The sequence below is a fragment of the Rhinatrema bivittatum genome, chromosome 3, assembly GCF_901001135.1.
Source record: "Rhinatrema bivittatum chromosome 3, aRhiBiv1.1, whole genome shotgun sequence".
Taxonomy (NCBI): Eukaryota; Metazoa; Chordata; class Amphibia; order Gymnophiona; family Rhinatrematidae; genus Rhinatrema; species Rhinatrema bivittatum.
Window position 1 is genome coordinate 319,595,589 of NC_042617.1, and position 18,362 is coordinate 319,613,950.

Below are 18,362 nucleotides of genomic sequence, written 5' to 3' on the forward strand. Positions count from 1 at the left end.
CTCTACAGACACTCAGCCTCTCTCTCACCTCTGGGCCTCCTCTTCGCGGGTCGCCGCAGATGGGCTCTGCAGCGGCCCTGATCTTCTCGGGCCATGGCGGCCCTGCTACCGGGCCTCTTCCTCTTCTCGGGCCGCTGCAACTTGGAATTCGCGGCGGCCCATAAGCGCAAGTGCTGCTCCTCTTCTGCACGCGCTGATGCTTCTCCTCCTTCCTGCCCATGCGGCTCCGGCAACGTTTACTTCCGGGGCCGCACAGGCAGGAAGAAGGAGGAGCATCAGCGTGTTTAAATGCGATCTTTTTCTTCGGGCCGTGGTGACGTGAGCCTCACCACGGCCCTGCCTATCGCTGCGCCGCGTGAGCCTCCCTGCGCCCGGGGGCATTGGGGTGGGGGGGGGGAGGGGTCCGGAGGGTGGGGGAATACTAAAAAATAAATTTTAAAGGCTCTGCGCAGCCAATTGGGGGAAAAAAAAAATTCCCGATAGTCCATGAAAAGCTGCACGTGTCACCTCTGACACGCGTGTCATAGGTTAGCCATCACTGACTTAGATAATAACCACTGCTATTACTAGCAACGGTAACATGGAATAGACTTAGTTTTTGGGTATTTGCCAGGTTCTTATGGCCTGGATTGGCCACTGTTGGAAACAGGATGCTGGGCTTGATGGACCCTTGGTCTGACCCAGTATGGCATGTTCTTATGTTCCAGCGGAATGGGATCTGTTTCTTCCCTTCCTTTCTCTCTGACCCACTCCCAGCTACCCATCCATTCCCCCTACTACTGCTCTTCTGAGTAGTCTCCCCGGCCGCACTCTCTATTTTGTCTAGCAATCGCTTGCCTTCCTCCACCCTTCTCAGTTTCCTACCTTCCCCTCACCACCTCCTTCCTCCCACTAACCCTTAAACTCTACCTCTACTCTCAGCCTTCCAGACTCACTATCACTATGGTGCTTCTCATCCTCCCCAGCCTGCTTTCGGTCCACCCTCCTTTCCTGTCCTCCCTATCTGCACTCAACCCGCTCATATGCCTTTCACGCCCACTTGCTCCCCTGCCACTCACCATCCTCACTTCTAGCACATACACATAGGTAGTCCTTTCACACACTAAAGAAAAAAGACACACACGCTTCTTTCACTCACAGATAAACGTTTCAAGACAGTGGAAAAGGCAGTAACAATTGGAACACAAAAAGACAAGAGACAGCACTCAGATAATAGTAAGAACATAAGAAATTGCCATGCTGGTCAGACCAAGGGTCCATCAAGCCCAGCATCCTGTTTGCAGCAGAGGCCAAACCAGGCCACAAGAACCTGGCAAGTAAGTACCCAAACACTAAGAAGATCCCATGCTACTGATGCCAGTAGTAGCAGAGGCCATTCCCTAAGTCAACTTGATTAATAGCAGTTAATAAACTTATCCAAACCTTTTCTAAACGCAGCTACACTAACTGTACTAACCACATCCTCTGGCAACAAATTCCAGAGCTTAATTGTGTGTTGAGGGAAAAATAATTTTCTACGATTAGTTTTAAATGTGCCACATGCTAACTTCATGGAGTGCCAGAGAAAGTTCATTTTTGTAATCTGAAAGGTGAACAATATTTATTTATTTTATTTATATTCCCTTTTTCAGGTATTTCAGAGTGGACTAAATTCAGGTACTAGGTATTTCCCTATCTCCAGAGGGTTTATAATCTAAATCTGTACCCAGTGAAGTGACTTGCCCAAGATCACAAAGAGCAACAGCAGTGGGATTTGAACCATGGCTTCCCTGATTTTGCAGCCTGCTGCTCTAATTATTAGGCCACTCTTCCTCTCTACATATTACTACCTACCATCACTTTTCCATAGCCTCCCCTCATACTTCTCCAAGGCTTACCAGCCTCTTCATCTTGTTCTGTGTCCAGATCTTGTGCCCCTCCTGCGAAATGATCTGGCTTCAATCAGTTTCTTAGCCGCCATTCCACTGCTGTGAGGATTAAGGTGCACTGGATCCATGCTTCCTCTAGTACCACCTAACTATCTTGGTCACCCTCACTTTTAGGTTAGCGTTGAGGTCTCAGACGTGGTGGGACAACTAGTCACTGGTACTTCTTCCTCCACCCTCCCTGGCAAGCCTGTTGGCAGTCCTGCTCCAAATGAGGGTCGTCTTGGATGTTTTTGCTGTCTGATGAGCTGGTCATAGTTGCCAGGACTCCTTAGATGAGCAGATCATTCTCCTCTGCAGAGAAATTGCGAGCACGAATTGCTGCCTACCCTCACTGCTGTTGCTACCAGATTGGGTTGGTGAAATCACACTAAGAAACAAAGCGATAACTTAAGAAAATCACTTTTATTTATTTTTTAAAAGCTGAATAAAATGTCCCTGCTGTATGAGAGGGGAGTAAGAAAGGCAGAGGAAATGAGCACAATTGTGGTTACCCAAAGAAGGTTGGACAATCGTGGAGGAGGGGGGGCCTGGGAGCGATCTCCAGCTCCGGGTCCATCGGCTGCCAGTAGTCAAAATGGTGCCAGCAGCACTTTTTCCTTACCATGTGTTAGGGCTACCAGTACCATTGGCCAGCCTCTGTCACGTGGTAGGGGCCGGCCAATGGCACCGGTAGCCCCTGTCACATGGTAAGGGCAAAGGGTCACTGGTATCATTTTGATTACTGGCAGCCGACTGCCCCGGAACTGGAGATCGTTCTCGCCGCCCCCTGCCGCTGGACCACCAGGGACTTCCGGTGAGTCTGGGGGGTTCAGGCGGGAAGGATTGATTGAACAGGGAGGGCAGCCATGGGGGGAGGGAGGGATTTACTGGCAGCCGATGGCCCAGGAGCAGGAGATTGCTCCTGGGCACCCCGCTGGACCACCACAGACTTTCAGTGAGTCGGGGGGGGGGGGGTGTGTTCGGGATGGAGGGAGGGTTTGAACAGACAGGGCTACCATGGGGGGAGGGAGGGATTTACTGGAAGCAGAAGGCCCAGGAGTGGGAAATCACTCCCGGGCCCCCCCGCTGGATCACGACGTACTTCTGGTGAATTTTGGGAGGGTTGGGAAGGTGGGGGGGACTGTGCACAACATACATTATAGCACGCATGTATAAGTCAAGCCAGCTAATTTATGCCATTTTTTGGCATAAATTTCTCGACTTATACACAAGTATATATGGTATGTCAAAGTTTCTAGAACTTTGACTTGGCACACTGAGCATGCCCAGCATTCCCTAAACCACACGTCTATGTGGGCTCCCTCTACAGTCTTATAAATAGAATTATATATAACTGAAAATTAGGAGAAACTCATCTCTGCGGGGTGGCGTGCGGGTTTCTTGAGGACTAACATCCTACTGTCCTCGGAGAACACCTGTTACAAGTAAGCAACTCTGCTTTCTCTGAGGACAAGCAGGATGGCTTTCCTCACACATGGTTGAATCCCTAGCTACAGGCTGCTCCCCAACACGAAAGGGGACCAACAGACACCCAACCAGGTGCCAACAGGCACAACAAACAGTGCTGTTGGTAACAGAGGGGGAAGACAGCCTGAACTCAAACAGGCCTTAAGCGAGGAGAATTGAGTTCTAAAACCTCAAACAGGTTCCGAAGGATAGACTGGCTGAACCTACTATCTCATCTGCCATCCCTACTGAGACAATAGTAAAATATTAATGTGTGGAGAGAACTCTACGTCGCAGATCTTCTCCATGGGCACTGCTTGCAGTTGGGCCATCGATGCTGCCATGCTCTGACAGAATGAGCCTGCCTGCCTTTATTTATTTATTTATCTATTTGTTTGTTTGTTTGTTTATCTATTATTTTTATATACCGACATTCGATCTGAGATATCACATCGGTTTACATTCAAGATGCAGTCTCACCTGGGCATAACAGAAGGAGATGCAATCTGCTAGCCAATTGGATAGTGTCTGTTTGGCAATGGCCACACCCAATCTATTCGTATCAAAAGTTGAGTGCACTCTCTATGGGCTTCTGCCTGCTCCAGATAGAAGGCTAAGACTCGTTTGCATTCCAAACTGTTCAGTGCCTGTTCACCTTGGTACAAATGGGCCTGGGAAAGAATGTTGGCAGGATGATGGACTGGTTAAGATGGAAGTCCGTCACTACCTTAGGCAGAGACTTAGGGTACATATGCAAGACTACCCTATCTTGATAAAACTTGGTGTAAGGTGGGTAAGTCACTGAGGCATGGAGCTCGCTGACCCTGCGTGCTGAGGTGACCGCCACCAAAAGTAAGACCTTCTAGGTAAGACCACTTCAGATGCTGCAAAATGCCGCAGCAAGGATCCTTACTAACTCTCGGCGCAAAGACCACATCACACCAATCCTAAAAAACCTACATTGGCTACCTATCAACCACAGAATAATGTTCAAGACCTTATCATCATCCACAAAAACATATATCACCGATCCACTCTACAACTCAAAATTCCTCTCAAACTTCATGTTTCCTCAAGACCGATCAGATCAACTTACAAAGGATCGCTCCATGCCCAACCAAATAAATCCACCACTCATACTTCCATCCTGAAACGAACCTTGTCCACGGCCGGACCGTATTATTGGAATCTTCTTCCCCCGGAACTTCGACAGGAACAATGCCCGCTTTCTTTCAGAAAGAAATTAAAAACGTGGCTGTTCACCCAAGCCTTCCCTTAATGGACACCATACGAACAGCACAGCTATGCAATCCATTCTCACAGATCCCCCTCCCTCCCCCTCCCTCACTCGCACCGGCAACTTTATAGACCTAAAGACTAATCTATTGTCTAAGCCTGCTACATTCGTTTATATGTTAAACTCCGTTATTTTAAACTTAGTTATGTATAACTTATTATACTAATTGTTTGCTTTCGCTCTCTACTCTCCCATCCTGTAAACCCCTTGTTCTTTGTAACTTTATTTTCATAGTTAATTGGTTACCCCTTGTTTCAATGTAAACCGGTACGATAAGACACCAGTCTTGAGTATCGGTATATCAAAAAGTATTTAAATAAATAAATAAAATAAATAAATAGGTCAGGTACTTCAGGACACAGGTGGCAGCAGCTCAAAAGTAGCTTTCATCAGCTGAGCTAACACCACATTGAGGTCCCAAAACAACGGGAAGCCTTAGGGTAGGTTTCAATTGAAGCAGGCCTCGCCCAAAATGTACAACTATAGGCTGTACAGAGATGGGCATACCCTTTACACCAGAGCTTCCCAAACTATGGGTCGGGACCCCACATGGGGTCACAAAACCGCCAGCCGGGGTCACAAATGCCTCAAAGGGCAGTCCTCTCCAGACATCACCTGCAGCAAAAGTAGTGGAAATCAGCATGGGATCTTTGAGCTAGCATGTACTCTCAGGTCCTGCAGTGGTCCCACCCTCACTTGAGTTTCCATGTTAACAAGAAGCCATGTGTGAGGAGGAACTGGGGCCACTACAGGGCATGTGAGCTTTTACTGGCTCACATATCCTGTGCTGACTTTCATTACTAATGCTGCTGCCAGTTGCAGATCAACATCAGGCATTGGACTAGCCATTGGGGAAGAATGGGCAGAGCATGCACAGGTCTGTGCAGGTTGTCACTTCTTCTCTATTCTCTCCCATCACTGAACTTACCTAAGAGAAAAACGTTGCCCCTGTTATCAGCCTGCCCTCTTTTCCTACTACCTGTCATCCACTTATCGCCTGAGGCCAAAAGGAAAATGTTGCTGCTGATCCTAATCAAGGGGTTATTTGGATGGGGGCTGTTTGAAGGGAGGGATCAGATACAGGAAGGGTTTGAGGGTTGGATCAGTGGGAGAGGGATTGGGGGGGATGCAAGAGAGGAACTAGGGGTCAGAGTATCAACTGGGGGAGGGGATGTGAGAGAGGAAGAGGATGACAGATGATCAATTGGGGTTACAAAAATGGCTTGGAGGTGAAAGAGGTTCAGTGGGGAGGATGTAAAAAGCTGGAGTGGGTGAGCGAGATGCTAGGTTGGGAAGGGGAGAGGAACTGGGGGATGTAAGAGGGGATCGAGGGGCAGAGGTTGAGAGGCCCTCTGGAGGAGGATGGAGGTTGAGAGAGGGTATCAGTTGGAGTGCAGGAATTGACTGGAGGGATTGTTGGTGGCAAACTACACCCCCGCTACTTAGGTTTGGTTGTCCTCTGGGGTCGTGTGAATTTTCAAGTGCTAAAATTGGGGTCACATTGGCTAAAAATTTGGGAAGCCCAGCTTTACAGCTTGGTTGTAGATGCAGTTGCACTGAGATGAACTCTTAACGAGTTGGTTTTTAAGCCAGCTTCTGATAGGTGTAGAAGGTAATCAAGCAGTATTTTTGTGGGGCAGGAGAATGGATCTAGGGCAATCTGCTCACACCACACGGAAAACCTACTCACTTAAGTCCATAGGACTTTCTAGTGGAAGGCTTCCCAGAAACCACCAGGGCCTGAGATACATCCTCTGAGAGCTCGAGCGTTTGCAGAATTAACCTCTCAACATATAGGCTGTGAGTGACCGGGCCTGGAGGTTAGGATGCCACAACCTGCCTTGATCTTGCGTGATGAGATCTGGGGAAGTGATAAGACTGATCGGTCTCCAGATGGACAACTCCCGTAGGAGTGAAACCAGACATGTCTCGGCCAATAAGGGGCTGCGAGGATCATAGTCCCTCTGTTCTCGCGAAGCTTCAAGAGAGTCTTCGCCACTAAGGGAATCGAAAGATATATGTACAGAAGACCCTTGCCCAGTGATGGGCAAGGGCATCCAAGGCTGATTTACTGCCTAACCTCTACAGGGAGCAGAAAAGAGACACCTTACTGTTGCAGTGGGACGTGAATAGATTTACATCTAGGTTTCCCCAGAGGCAGAATATCCAATTTCCCGTCCTCTGGTCAGGAATCACTCTTGGGGTCTGAAGGCTTGATTCAGCCTGTCCGCTACCACATTCTCTGTCCTAGCCAGATACATGGCCCTGAGCACCATCCTGTGGGACAGGGCCCATGACCAGATCTGGACCGCTTCCTAACACAGGAGTACAAACCTGTGCCTCCCTGCTTGTTTGACATACCGCATAGCTACCTGTTTGGATCAGGAAAACTTTGTTTGACAGCCTATCTCTGAAAGCCCATAGTGTGTTCCTGATCTCCCGGAATTCCAGGAAATTGATTTGGCAACAGCTTTCCTGGGCAGACTAGAGACCCTGGGTACTAAACGCATCTACATGAGCTCCCCAGCCCAGGGTGGACGCATCCGTATTTAGGACAATTTGGGTAGGAAGACTTTGAAAAGAGATTCCCCCCCTCCCCCATTCCAGATTTGATAGTACCTGCCACCAGGACAACGAGTCCTGGAGAGGCGGGGTGACTTGGATGCCATCCTTGGAGGTTCTGCGTCACCTGGCACCACTGTGACCTCAGGGTCCATTGGGATCTGCGAATGTGTAATCGTGCCAAGGGAGTGACATGGATGGTTGCGGCTATGTGGCCCAACAGCCTCAATATGTGCTGGCTCTGCTGAATCTCTGTCACAATGGTCATCAAAGTGATGGCCCTTTGACGAGGCAGGAAGGCCTTGTCCTGAGCCGTGTCTAGCAGGGTTCCTATGAAGTCAAATTGAGGTGACAGGCCGAGATGGGACTTTGGGTTGATGATGACTAACCCTAGCGACTCCAACACTCAAATGGTCAAGCGCATATATCTGACTGCTCCTGCCTGAGATGTGCTCTTGACCAGCCAACTGTCCAGATAGTGCAAAACATGCACCCTCAGCTTGCGGAACATAAGAACATAAGAAATGCCATACTGGGTCAAACCAAGGGTCCATCAAGCCCAGTATCCTGTTTCCAACAGTGGCCAATCCAAGTCACATGTACCTGGCAAGTACCCAAACACAAGCTACTATTGCTTATTAATTACTGTAATAAGCAGTTTATGGATTTAACCTCTAGGAACTTATCCAAACCTTTTTTAAACCCAGTAACACTAACTGCTGAAACCACATTCCCTGGCAATGAATTCCAGAGTTTGTGCTGAGTGAAAAAGAATTTTCTTCGATTTGTTTTAAATGAACTACTAGCTAACTTCATGGAATGTCCCCTGGTCCTTCTATTATCTGAGAGTAAGTAACCGATTTACATTAACTTGTTCAAGTCCTTTCATGATTTTGTAGACTTCTAATATATGCGCCCCCCCCCCCCCCCCACCATGGCCAGGCATTTTGTGACAACTCGTGGGGATGATGCTAGCCTGAACAGCAACACCCGGTGCTGTTTTCCCACCACAAATCTGAGATACTTCCTTTGATTGGGGAAGATCTCAGTGTGAGTGTATACGTGCTTTAGCTCGAGGGAGCATAGCCAGTCCTCTTTTTGCAAGAGTGGGGATCAACGTGGCCAGGGAAATCTTGAACTTTTCTTTTTTTAGAAATTTGTTCAAGGCCCTTAGGTCTAGGATGGGACGAAGTCCTCCTGTTCTCTTTGGAATCAGGAGGTACCTGGAGTAGAATCCCCGCCCTCTTTGCCCTGGTGGGACAGGCTCAAATGCTCTGGCCGTTAAGAGGGAGGAGAGCTATGCTAGCTCTCACGATGCACCTTCAGCCCCCAAAACGGGCTCAGAGGCCAATTTGGCAGGACAACCAATAGATTCAATTGGTACTCTTGATGGACAATGGAAAGAACCCACTAGTCAGAGGTTATACTCGGCCCCTGGTTTGCGAAGAACCATAGCCTGCCCCCTACCGGGGTCCAACATCCTGGGTACTGACTGGCCAACATTCCCTATGATCCAGTCAAAACCCTGTCCCAGAAATTGACTGAGGTGCCAGCTGGGGCTTGGTGGCTCTCTGCTGCCTGGGACGACCCCAGGAACCCTGATGGTGTTAACGGGAGCGAGGGGGCAGGTAATAGTACTTCCTCTGGTGAAAGAGAGACTTCCTCTGTCCTGTTCTCACCAGCCTTCTAGAAGAGGACGATGGGTCCGGAGTGCTGGTTGGAGAGATGTAGGGTTTCATGGTGGTTCTGGAGCAGGGCCACCATGCCCCTCACCCCCTATCTCTGAAGAGATTCTCCCCAGTACACATCAGCGAGTCATTCCTGTATGGTTGGAAATCCGAGGCCCGCAGCCATTCATTCTGCGGGCACCGATTCCCAATGCCATCTCTAAAACATCGTAGATCGCTAAGGCCTCGTGTTTTCCGCACTCCAGGCCCTTGTGCACCAGCGACATGAGGGTATTCTGCTGCTGTTGAGGCAGCTGCTCAGCCACTTCCTGCACCTACTTCCAGATGTCACTCAAGTAACCCCCCGTCAGCTTTCTTGTTAAGGAGGGGCATTGTGAGGGGGTGTACCCATATCTCAGCAGCAGCTCCTTAAGGATCTCATGTATCAGGGCTGCCATAATTTTGCTAGGAGACTCCACAAACTGGAGGATCTCATGCATTTTGTGCCTGGCATCCTCCTCAGTCAGCAACTGAAATGGGATGGCTTCTGTCATCACCTTCACAAACCTTGCAAAGGCTAAGTCCTCAGGCGGAGGCTTCCTTCGCTCTTCTGGAGGAAATGGGTCTGAGGGGAAGAACCTCAGAGCCCTCTGAGGAGGACTCTTAGGTATCCTCCCCCCCAGGAGTCATAGGGACCATTATCCTCACTGTAAGCTACAGGGGTGGAGCGCTGGATGCTCAGCCTTCTTCCAGAGGTGCAGGCTTCAGAAAAGCTGGACATAGGGTCTGTCGGCCTAGGTGGAGCTTCCTCAGAAGAGGAACTGGCAGTGACCACCATATCAGCTGAGTCAGTAATGTACCGATGAGCACATTGAGCTTCTCCAGCAGCGGTTCCAGGATGGACAGTGCCAGCTCCGGTGCCGATGGTGCCACAAGACCGATGCCCTGCAGCACCCATTCCACTGCCAACTGGACTTGATGCCCTAGCTCCTCCTCGAACACTGCTGATGCCAACACTGACTGGGAGGAAGGAGGGGTGGCCAGATTTTCTTCAGACCTGTGAGATGGATTGGTGACTGACAGGACTGGTGGAGACTGTCGTGGGCCCCTGGCATCGATGGAGGACTGGTGCTCCTTGCCACAGGGTCGCTTCAGGGGAATTGCTGCATGAGCCGATGCATCTCTGTGCCCAGCATCGTGCATCGATGGGTACCAATTTCGATGCTTTGGCATCCCTTGATGCTCAAGCCCAGTCCTTCCCTGGTGCTGATGCCGATGACAAGGAACCAGACATCCTCTGCCTGGAGAAGATCGCTGGTGGTTGGTCTCAGGTGCCCATATCCTCTGATGGCAATGACGGTCCCACTGATGTTGATGGTGCGGTTCTGAGATCCATCAATGCCAATGGCTCAGTCTTCTTCAGCCAGAAGAGCTACTCCATCTTGTTGAGCCGAAGACTACGTCACTTCAGGGTCATTTGTGCGCATAAGCAGCAACCCTGAACATCATGTGATGCCCCCAACAGAGGAAACATATCCCATGTGGGTCCATAGTGGACACGGTCCTCTGGCACCAGGGGCATCAACGAAAATCAGTCCTGGCCATGAGGGGACAAAATAAAAGGGCCACAAAATCAAAATCAATGGCGGTCGCCGATGGCTAGCGGGCATTGAAGCACCGCCGCTGCAGGGGAATCGGCTGCGAAAGGAAATTTATCAGAAATGTCAAAAACTCTGACTAGGAACTCTATGGAGAATATACCGAGAGGGACCCTGGCGTTTTATACTGCAAATAAATACCCACGGAAAGTGAGAAATATTAAGAAAAAGATATTTTCCAAAAAGGACAAAAAGCCACATTTATCTCACACACCGCAATGCTTATAGCTCCATGGAAAAAGAGAGACTGGAGAGGGACTCGTGCGTGGACGTGTGGTTTAGGGCATGCTCAGTGTGCCAAGTCAAAGTTCTAGAAACTTTGACATAAGTTTCTCCTGTCGGGGCTCCATCTGATGATGTTACCCATGTGTGAGGACTAACATCCTGCATGTCCTCAGAGAATTAAGACCCCAGCAATGTGTACTTGTACTTTGGATTAGTCTTCCCTACATACATCATTTTGCACTTCTCCATATTTCACCCAATCCCCCAGTCTTGCAAGATCCTCTTGTAGTTTCTCACAATCGACTCTTGAACTAACAACGGAATAATTTTGTGTCATGTGAAAATGCGATCACCTTACTTATCGCTCCAGATCATTTATAAATATATTAAAAAGCACTGGGCCCAGTATCGATCTCTGGGTATTCCATTGCTTACTTTTCTCCATTGAGAGAAATTGCCATTCAGTCCCACTCTGTCTCCTATCCTTCAGCCAGTTGCCAATCCACAATAGATCACTGTCTCTTATCCCATGACTTTTTAATTTCCTGATGAGTCTCTTAGGAGGGACTTTATCAGATGCCTTTTTGAAAATCTGGAGACACTATATCAACTGACTCACCTTTATCTACATGTTTGTTAACTCCTTCAAGAAAATCTAAAAGATTTGTTAGGTAAGACTTTTCTTAGCTGGTAATATTTTTACAGGTCACCTTTCTAAAGTAGAAGATACTGTCTTAGCAAACCTTCCATTTATTTATTTTTTTTTACTTTAATTCATTGTTTATAAAGGCAATTCAACTTTACTGAATGTTTTGAGTTCCCCAGCTTCTGAATTCATCTGTTCGTGCTAAGATCAGGAGTGAGACTGAAGGAACTCAAAAATGAAATTTCAGATCTAATAGTAAAAATTTGTAAGCTATCATTAAAATCATCCATTGTATCTGAAGACAGGAGGGTAGCTAATGTAACCCCAATATTTAAAAAGGGCTCCAGGGGTGATCCGGGAAACTACAGACCAGTTAGCCTGACTTCAGTGCCAGGAAAAATAGTGGAAAGTGTTCTAAAGATCAAAATTACCAATTAAATACCGGATTCATTATAAGGTACTAAATATTATACGTGCGCTAATCTACAATACAAACTCAACATGGCTTTGTTCAAATTTACGTATTTATAAACCTGCTAGACAGCTTAGGTCTCTCTCAAAAAATTTACTAGACATACTCACTATTAAATCGGCTAGACTGGAACTAACCAGGAAAAGGGCCTTTTCAGTTGCCGGCCCTAATCTTTGGAATGGTCTCCCTGATTCTCTTCATCTCACATCCTCTGTTCCACAATTCAAAAAAAAAAAAATGTTAAAAATGTATCTATTTCAGAAAGCTTATAGTTCATTAACCAGTTCATAACCCTGGTATCATCTCATTTTGTTGTACTCCTTACCATTATAAAATTAGTTTTTTTTTCACCTTTTCACATTTCAATATTTTACTGATTTGATGCATTTTTATAGTTTTTATTATTTGTTTTAAGTGTTTATGTCGTATATTAATTTTTATCGAATGTTTTGGCAGCTTAATTTATGGAAATTTGTGTATGTTTTCTGTAAACCGTTTTGATTAATTCTTTGAATTGTAAAGGCGGTATATAACACATTAAAACATAAAACATAAACATAAAACATCACAGAACATATAGAAAGACATGGTTTAATGGAACAAAGTCAGCATGGCTTTACCCAAGGCAAGTCTTGCTTCACAAATCTGCTTCACTTTTTTTAAGGGGTTAATAAAGATGTAAATAAAGGTGAACCAATAGATATAGTGTATTTGGATTTTCAGAAGGCATTTGACAAAGTTCCTCATGAGAGACTTCTAAGAAATGTAAAAAGTCATGGGATAGGTGATGTCCTTTTGTGGATTACAAACTTGTTAAAAGGCAGGAAACAGAGAGTAGGATTAAATGGTCAATTTTCTCAGTGGAAAAGGGTAAACAGTGGAGTGCCTCAAGGATCTGTACTAGGACCCGTGCTTTTCAATATATTTATAAATGATCTGGAAAAGAATATGATGAATGAGGTTATCAAATTTGCAGATGATACAAAATTATTCAGAGTAGTTAAATCACAAGCAGATTGTGATAATTGCAGGAGGACCTTGTGAGACTGGAAAATTGGGCAACCAAAAGGCAGATGAAATTTAATGTGAATAAGTACAAGGTGATGCATATAGGGAAAAATAACCAGTGCAATAGTTACATGATGTTATGTTCCATATTAGGAGCTGCCACCCAGGAAAGAGATCTAGGCGTCATAGTGGATAATACATTGAAATCGTCAGCTCAGTGTGCTGCGGCAGTCAAAAAAGCAAACAATATTAGGAATTATTAGGAAGGGAATGGTGAATAAAATGGAAAATGTCATAATGCCTCTGTATCCCTCCATGGTGAGACCACACCTTGAATACTGTGTAGAATTCTGGTCGCCGCATCTCAAAAAAGATATATTGCAATGGAGAAGGTACAGAGAAGGGCGACCAAAAGGATAAAGGGGATGGAACAGCTCCCCTGTGAGGAAAGACTAAAGAGGTTAGGACTATTCAACTTGGAGAAGAGACTGCTGAGGGGGGATATGATAGAGGTGTTTAAAATCATGAAAGGTCTAGAACAGGTAAATGTGAATCAGTTATTTAGTCTTTCGGATAATAGAAGGGCTAGGGGGCACTCCATTAAGTTAGTATGTAGCACATTTAAAACTAATTGGAGAAAGTTCTTTTTCACTCAGTGCAAAATTAAACTCTGGAATTTGTTGCCAGGGAATGTGGTTAGTGCAGCTGGGTTAAAAAAAAAAAAAGTTTGGATAAATTCTTGGAGGAGAAGTCCATTACCTGCTATTAATCAAGTTGACTTAGAATATAGCCACTGCTATTACTAGCATCAGTAGCATGGGAAAGACTTAGTTTTTGGATACCTGCCAGGTACTTGTAGCCTGGATTGGCCACTGTTGGAAACAGGATGCTGGGCTTGATGGACCCTTGGTCTGACCCAGTATGGCAATTTCTTAGGTTCTTATGTTATGTTCTTATGTCTCTCTGCTGAAAGTTTTCTCCTTGATGACTTTCTGCAAGATAGAGACCCTTGGTGAGGTTTTATCGTGTTGAGCCATTATCTTTCTTCCTTTGCATTTTAAATGCTAGCTTGTATTCTGCTCTGCACGGAGAGCTCTGGGGAGCCACAATTGACTTCCCAAAAAGGCCATTAGTAGCTCTGGCTTCCACATTTATGGAGCACTGTGAGTAGGGTGAGGAGAAAGAATTGTGTATTTATTTCTGCTTGTGTCTCTGGTGCAATTTTTACATTGTTACCTGCCTATCTGCTTTTTACTGTACAGGATAGACATGAAAGGCTGTATAAGCTGTGCATGGAAATGATTAAATTTATGACCTGTGAGGATGGACAGACTCCTGTCTGGTGCCCATTTGGTAACCAAGAGGTCCATAGTCAGAGGCATTTAACCAAATAACTCACAAGTTATCTGGCTAAATGTCTATTTTTTAATATCTTAGGTACTTATCCTGCTAAACCTTAGCTAGATATCTCATTATCTGGCTAAAATTTAGGGGCATTGTGGAAGCATTTCTGGGAGAAGTTAGGTTAGCCAAGTAGGTTATCTATCAGATGTGTTATTCAGAGCTGAATAACACATCTGGCTAACTCTGATCATGCCGCTCAGCTGTCCTAAATTTAGCCAAATAAACGTATCTTGCTATTGGTAAGATAGCCAACTATATTCACTAGTGCATCTGCACTATAAAGTTAGCTGGCAGAATATACACTGTGTAAAGATTTAGAAGGCTTTCAGTGCATTACAGAATGTAAACCTGCTTAGATGCTTTTGTTTCCTGTTACAGGCCTTTCTATGGGTATCATGAGAAGGAGAAGCAGTTTATGAAGATCTACCTTTACAACCCCTCCATGGTCAAAAGGTATGGCGGTAGCACATGGCGAGTTTAGCTCTGCATAGACCCTGCATGACACCTTAAATAGAAGGGGTAGGGCTGTCCCAGTGCATCACACTACCATGCAGAGACTTGGGTTCCTGTGCTTGGCTGCTCCACTGGGCATTGGCAGCCCCAGTGGTGGGAGGGGCTGGGCTGGTTCCCATCGGGGAGTGACAGGTGTTTAATTCAAAGGAGGGAAGCAGATGTAATAAGGATTCAGTTTCCACAAAATTCAAAATAATTACCGTGTAGAGGCACTTTGATTGGACAGATTCAGAAGTTAACCAGCTTGAGAGTTCCCCCTCCTTCCGTGGAGGTGTTTAATAACTAATGTAAAATTATAAAGAAGGTAGTGCCTGTGACTGCTCTCTAATTTGCTACTAAGCAGCCAGCTCCATGGCATGTGCCCCAGATCACCCTGAAAAGAACATTGGAAGAAATAGTTTTTGAGAGTGTGTAGCACTATAGTTTTATTCTGTATGTTTGTGGGGTTTGGGGGAAGACGTTTCAGTTTGGCACATTTAAAGTTGGTTATGTTGAAATGCTTTTATAGATCTCCATGTTTTGTGTGTGATTTTTTAAAAAATACTTTTAAATTCACTAACTGTATGTGAAATATGTGCAGGAAAAATAAAGTAAACACATGATAGTAAACAGTGCCATGTAAAAAGAAAATTTTTTGTGAGCTGATACTGTTGTATTGGAAGCTGTTTTATGCACACGGGCCTTAAGGTTTTTCCTTTTAGATTTTGGACAGAAAACTGAAATTAGTCAATAGTAGGAATTGCTAAGAAGGTATCCATGCTTTGAAGCTCTTGGTATTCATAAGAAAGCAAATGCTTAATTTTGTCTCTTATTTTTGAAAGAGTATGTGAACTGCTGCAGGGAGGAGCCATAATGAATAAGTCTTACCAGCCGCACGAAGGCCATGTGCCCTACCTCCTCCAGCTCTTCATGGACTACAACCTCTATGGGATGAATTTAATAAACCTGGCTGCAGTGAAGTTTAGAAAGACTCGGAGAAAAGGTAAGGCATGCCATCATGAACTCAAATGCTAGAGTCCCACTGTGCATTTCTTACAGAGCACCATCTAGGTATACTGCACTGTCTGAGGTAGTGAGGGAGAGAGTACACCACATACACACACATCATGCACAAAACGTGGACATTACCGAACATTTATAGACATTTATTTATTTATAACATTTATATACTGCATAATCAGTAAAAGCAACAAAAGCAGTGTACAATCATACATCATAATTAAAATACACATAAGACAAAACTTAGACACCATTGCTGCTGCCCCTTTGATCTTAATTCTTCAGAAATATACCCCTAGACCTTAATCAGCTTCAAGATCTTAAACCCAGGTTGTTTTTAATACATAGGACCCTCCCTTTCCACCCATATTGCCAAACCTCACCAAGAAACAAATGGGCCTTAACCAGCTTCTGGAACTTCAAATAGTTCAACTGTGCTGCTGCAAATACAAACATTAATAGTTTCATGCGATCTAAAGGATTTTTTGAAGTATAGTGTAGGGCAGGGTTGCTCGGACCTCCTGTGTTTGCAAATATTTCTCATGCATATTTCATCCTGAAAACCTGACTAGCTGGAGGGGACCCGTAGGACTGTTTTGAACACCCCTGATGTAGGGAATGAATAACCTACATTTCCTAGCGTGTAGCAGATGGACTTAGGACCAATGGGTATAATGTACTCCTGATAGCAGTTGGAGACAGATCAGATTTCAATCTGACGTCAGTCCTAGTATATGTGGATAAAGGTGAACCGGTAGATGTAGTATACTTGGATTTTCAGAAGGCGTTTGACAAAGTTCCTCGTGAGAGGCTTCTAGGAAAAGTAAAAAGTCATGGGATAGGTGGCGATGTCCTTTTGTGGATTGCAAACTGGCTAAAAGACAGGAAACAGAGAGTAGAATTAAATGGACAATTTTCTCAGTGGAAGGGAGTGGGCAGTGGAGTGTCTCAGGGATCTGTATCGGGACCCTTACTTTTCAATATATTTATAAATGATCTGGAAAGAAATAAGACGAGTGAGATAATCAAATTTGCAGATGACACAAAATTGTTCAGAGTAGTTAAATCACAAGCAGATTGTGATAAATTGCAGGAAGACCTTGTGAGACTGGAAAATTGGGCATCCAAATGGCAGATGAAATTTAATGTGGATACGTGCAAGGTGATGCATATAGGCAAAAATAACCCATGCTATAATTACACAATGTTGGGTTCCATATTAGGTGCTATAACCCAAGAAAGAGATCTAGGTTTCATAGTGGATAACACATTGAAATCGTCAGTTCAGTGTGCTGCGGCAGTCAAAAAAAGCAAACAGAATGTTGGGAATTATTAGAAAGGGAATGGTGAATAAAACGGAAAATGTCATAATGCCTCTGTATCGCTCCATGATGAGACCGCACCTTGAATACTGTGTACAATTCTGGTTGCTGCATCTCAAAAAATATATAATTGCGATGGAGAAGGTACAGAGAAGGGCTACCAAATGATAAGGGGACTGGAACAGCTCTCCTATGAGGAAAGACTAAAGAGGTTAGGACTTTTCAGCTTGGAGAAGAGACAGCTGAGGGGGATATGATAGAGATGTTTAAAATCATGAGAGGTCTAGAACGGGTAGATGTGAATCGGTTATTTACTCTTTTGGATAGTAGAAAGACTAGGGGGCACTCCATGAAGTTAGCATGGGGCACATTTAAAACTAATCTGAGAAAGTTCTTTTTTTACTCAACGCACAATTAAACTCTGGAATTCGTTGCCAGAGGATGTGGTTACTGCAGTTAGTATAGCTGTGTTTAAAAAAGGATTGGATAGGACGAGTCAAGATGGCGCCATAAGGAGAGGTCGGTGTAAGACGGCTCTCTGATATACTCTTATTACCTCGATTTTTCATGCCGTATATGAAAAGGAAGGCATGGATTCGTCTGGAATCCACTGCACCAGCCTTACCTGTGCCTATCCAGACAACAATCGAGGGCTTCTTTTCACCGACTCATGTATCGACCCCGGAGGGGAAGTCCGCTGAGCAGCCGAATAGAGAACATACTTTGGCAACTCTGGACACGCAGACATCGTTGAGCCCCGGCGCTCCTGAGACCCCTCCCCCACTGACCCACACTAACTTTCCGACACAAGGGTGGCCTCCAAGCCAGGAAAGGACTGTAGGAGGTGTCCATCCTGTCGAATGGTCTTCGACATGTGTAGCGAGGAAAATCTTTTAGCGCGCAGGTCAACCAAACCTGTCCTTTGCTTCCGAATCAAACCATAGGTGCACAGATTCTACTACCTACACATGTTTCCAGTGCGTTCCCATAGACGCCTTTCTTCCATCAAGGGCCTCCTAAATGTGTATCTTCCACTACCTCTCATAGCCAGCATTCTTATAATGCTGAACCGTGACTGAGATCACTGTTCCTCAGGCCCACGTCCTGCCCGACACCAGTATGCTTCCCATGCTTCATACCCAAAACTCTTGTGAACCTACAACGGGACAGAGGAACAATAGTCCTCTTAGCCCTATACTGGCCTTGACAAGTATG

The 18,362-nt window shown here is 45.5% G+C and overlaps 1 protein-coding gene across 2 annotated transcripts in view; it reads left to right on the forward strand.

The window, feature by feature from the left end:
- Positions 1-18,362, forward strand: part of REV3L (REV3 like, DNA directed polymerase zeta catalytic subunit) — a 720,104-nt gene that overhangs the window by 253,847 nt on the left and 447,895 nt on the right. For both annotated transcript variants that reach the window (XM_029595253.1, XM_029595254.1), the window contains exons 3-4: positions 14,692-14,766; positions 15,648-15,808. In XM_029595253.1, the coding sequence (XP_029451113.1) occupies positions 14,692-14,766; positions 15,648-15,808 (236 nt within the window). The remainder of the gene's footprint in view (positions 1-14,691; positions 14,767-15,647; positions 15,809-18,362) is intronic.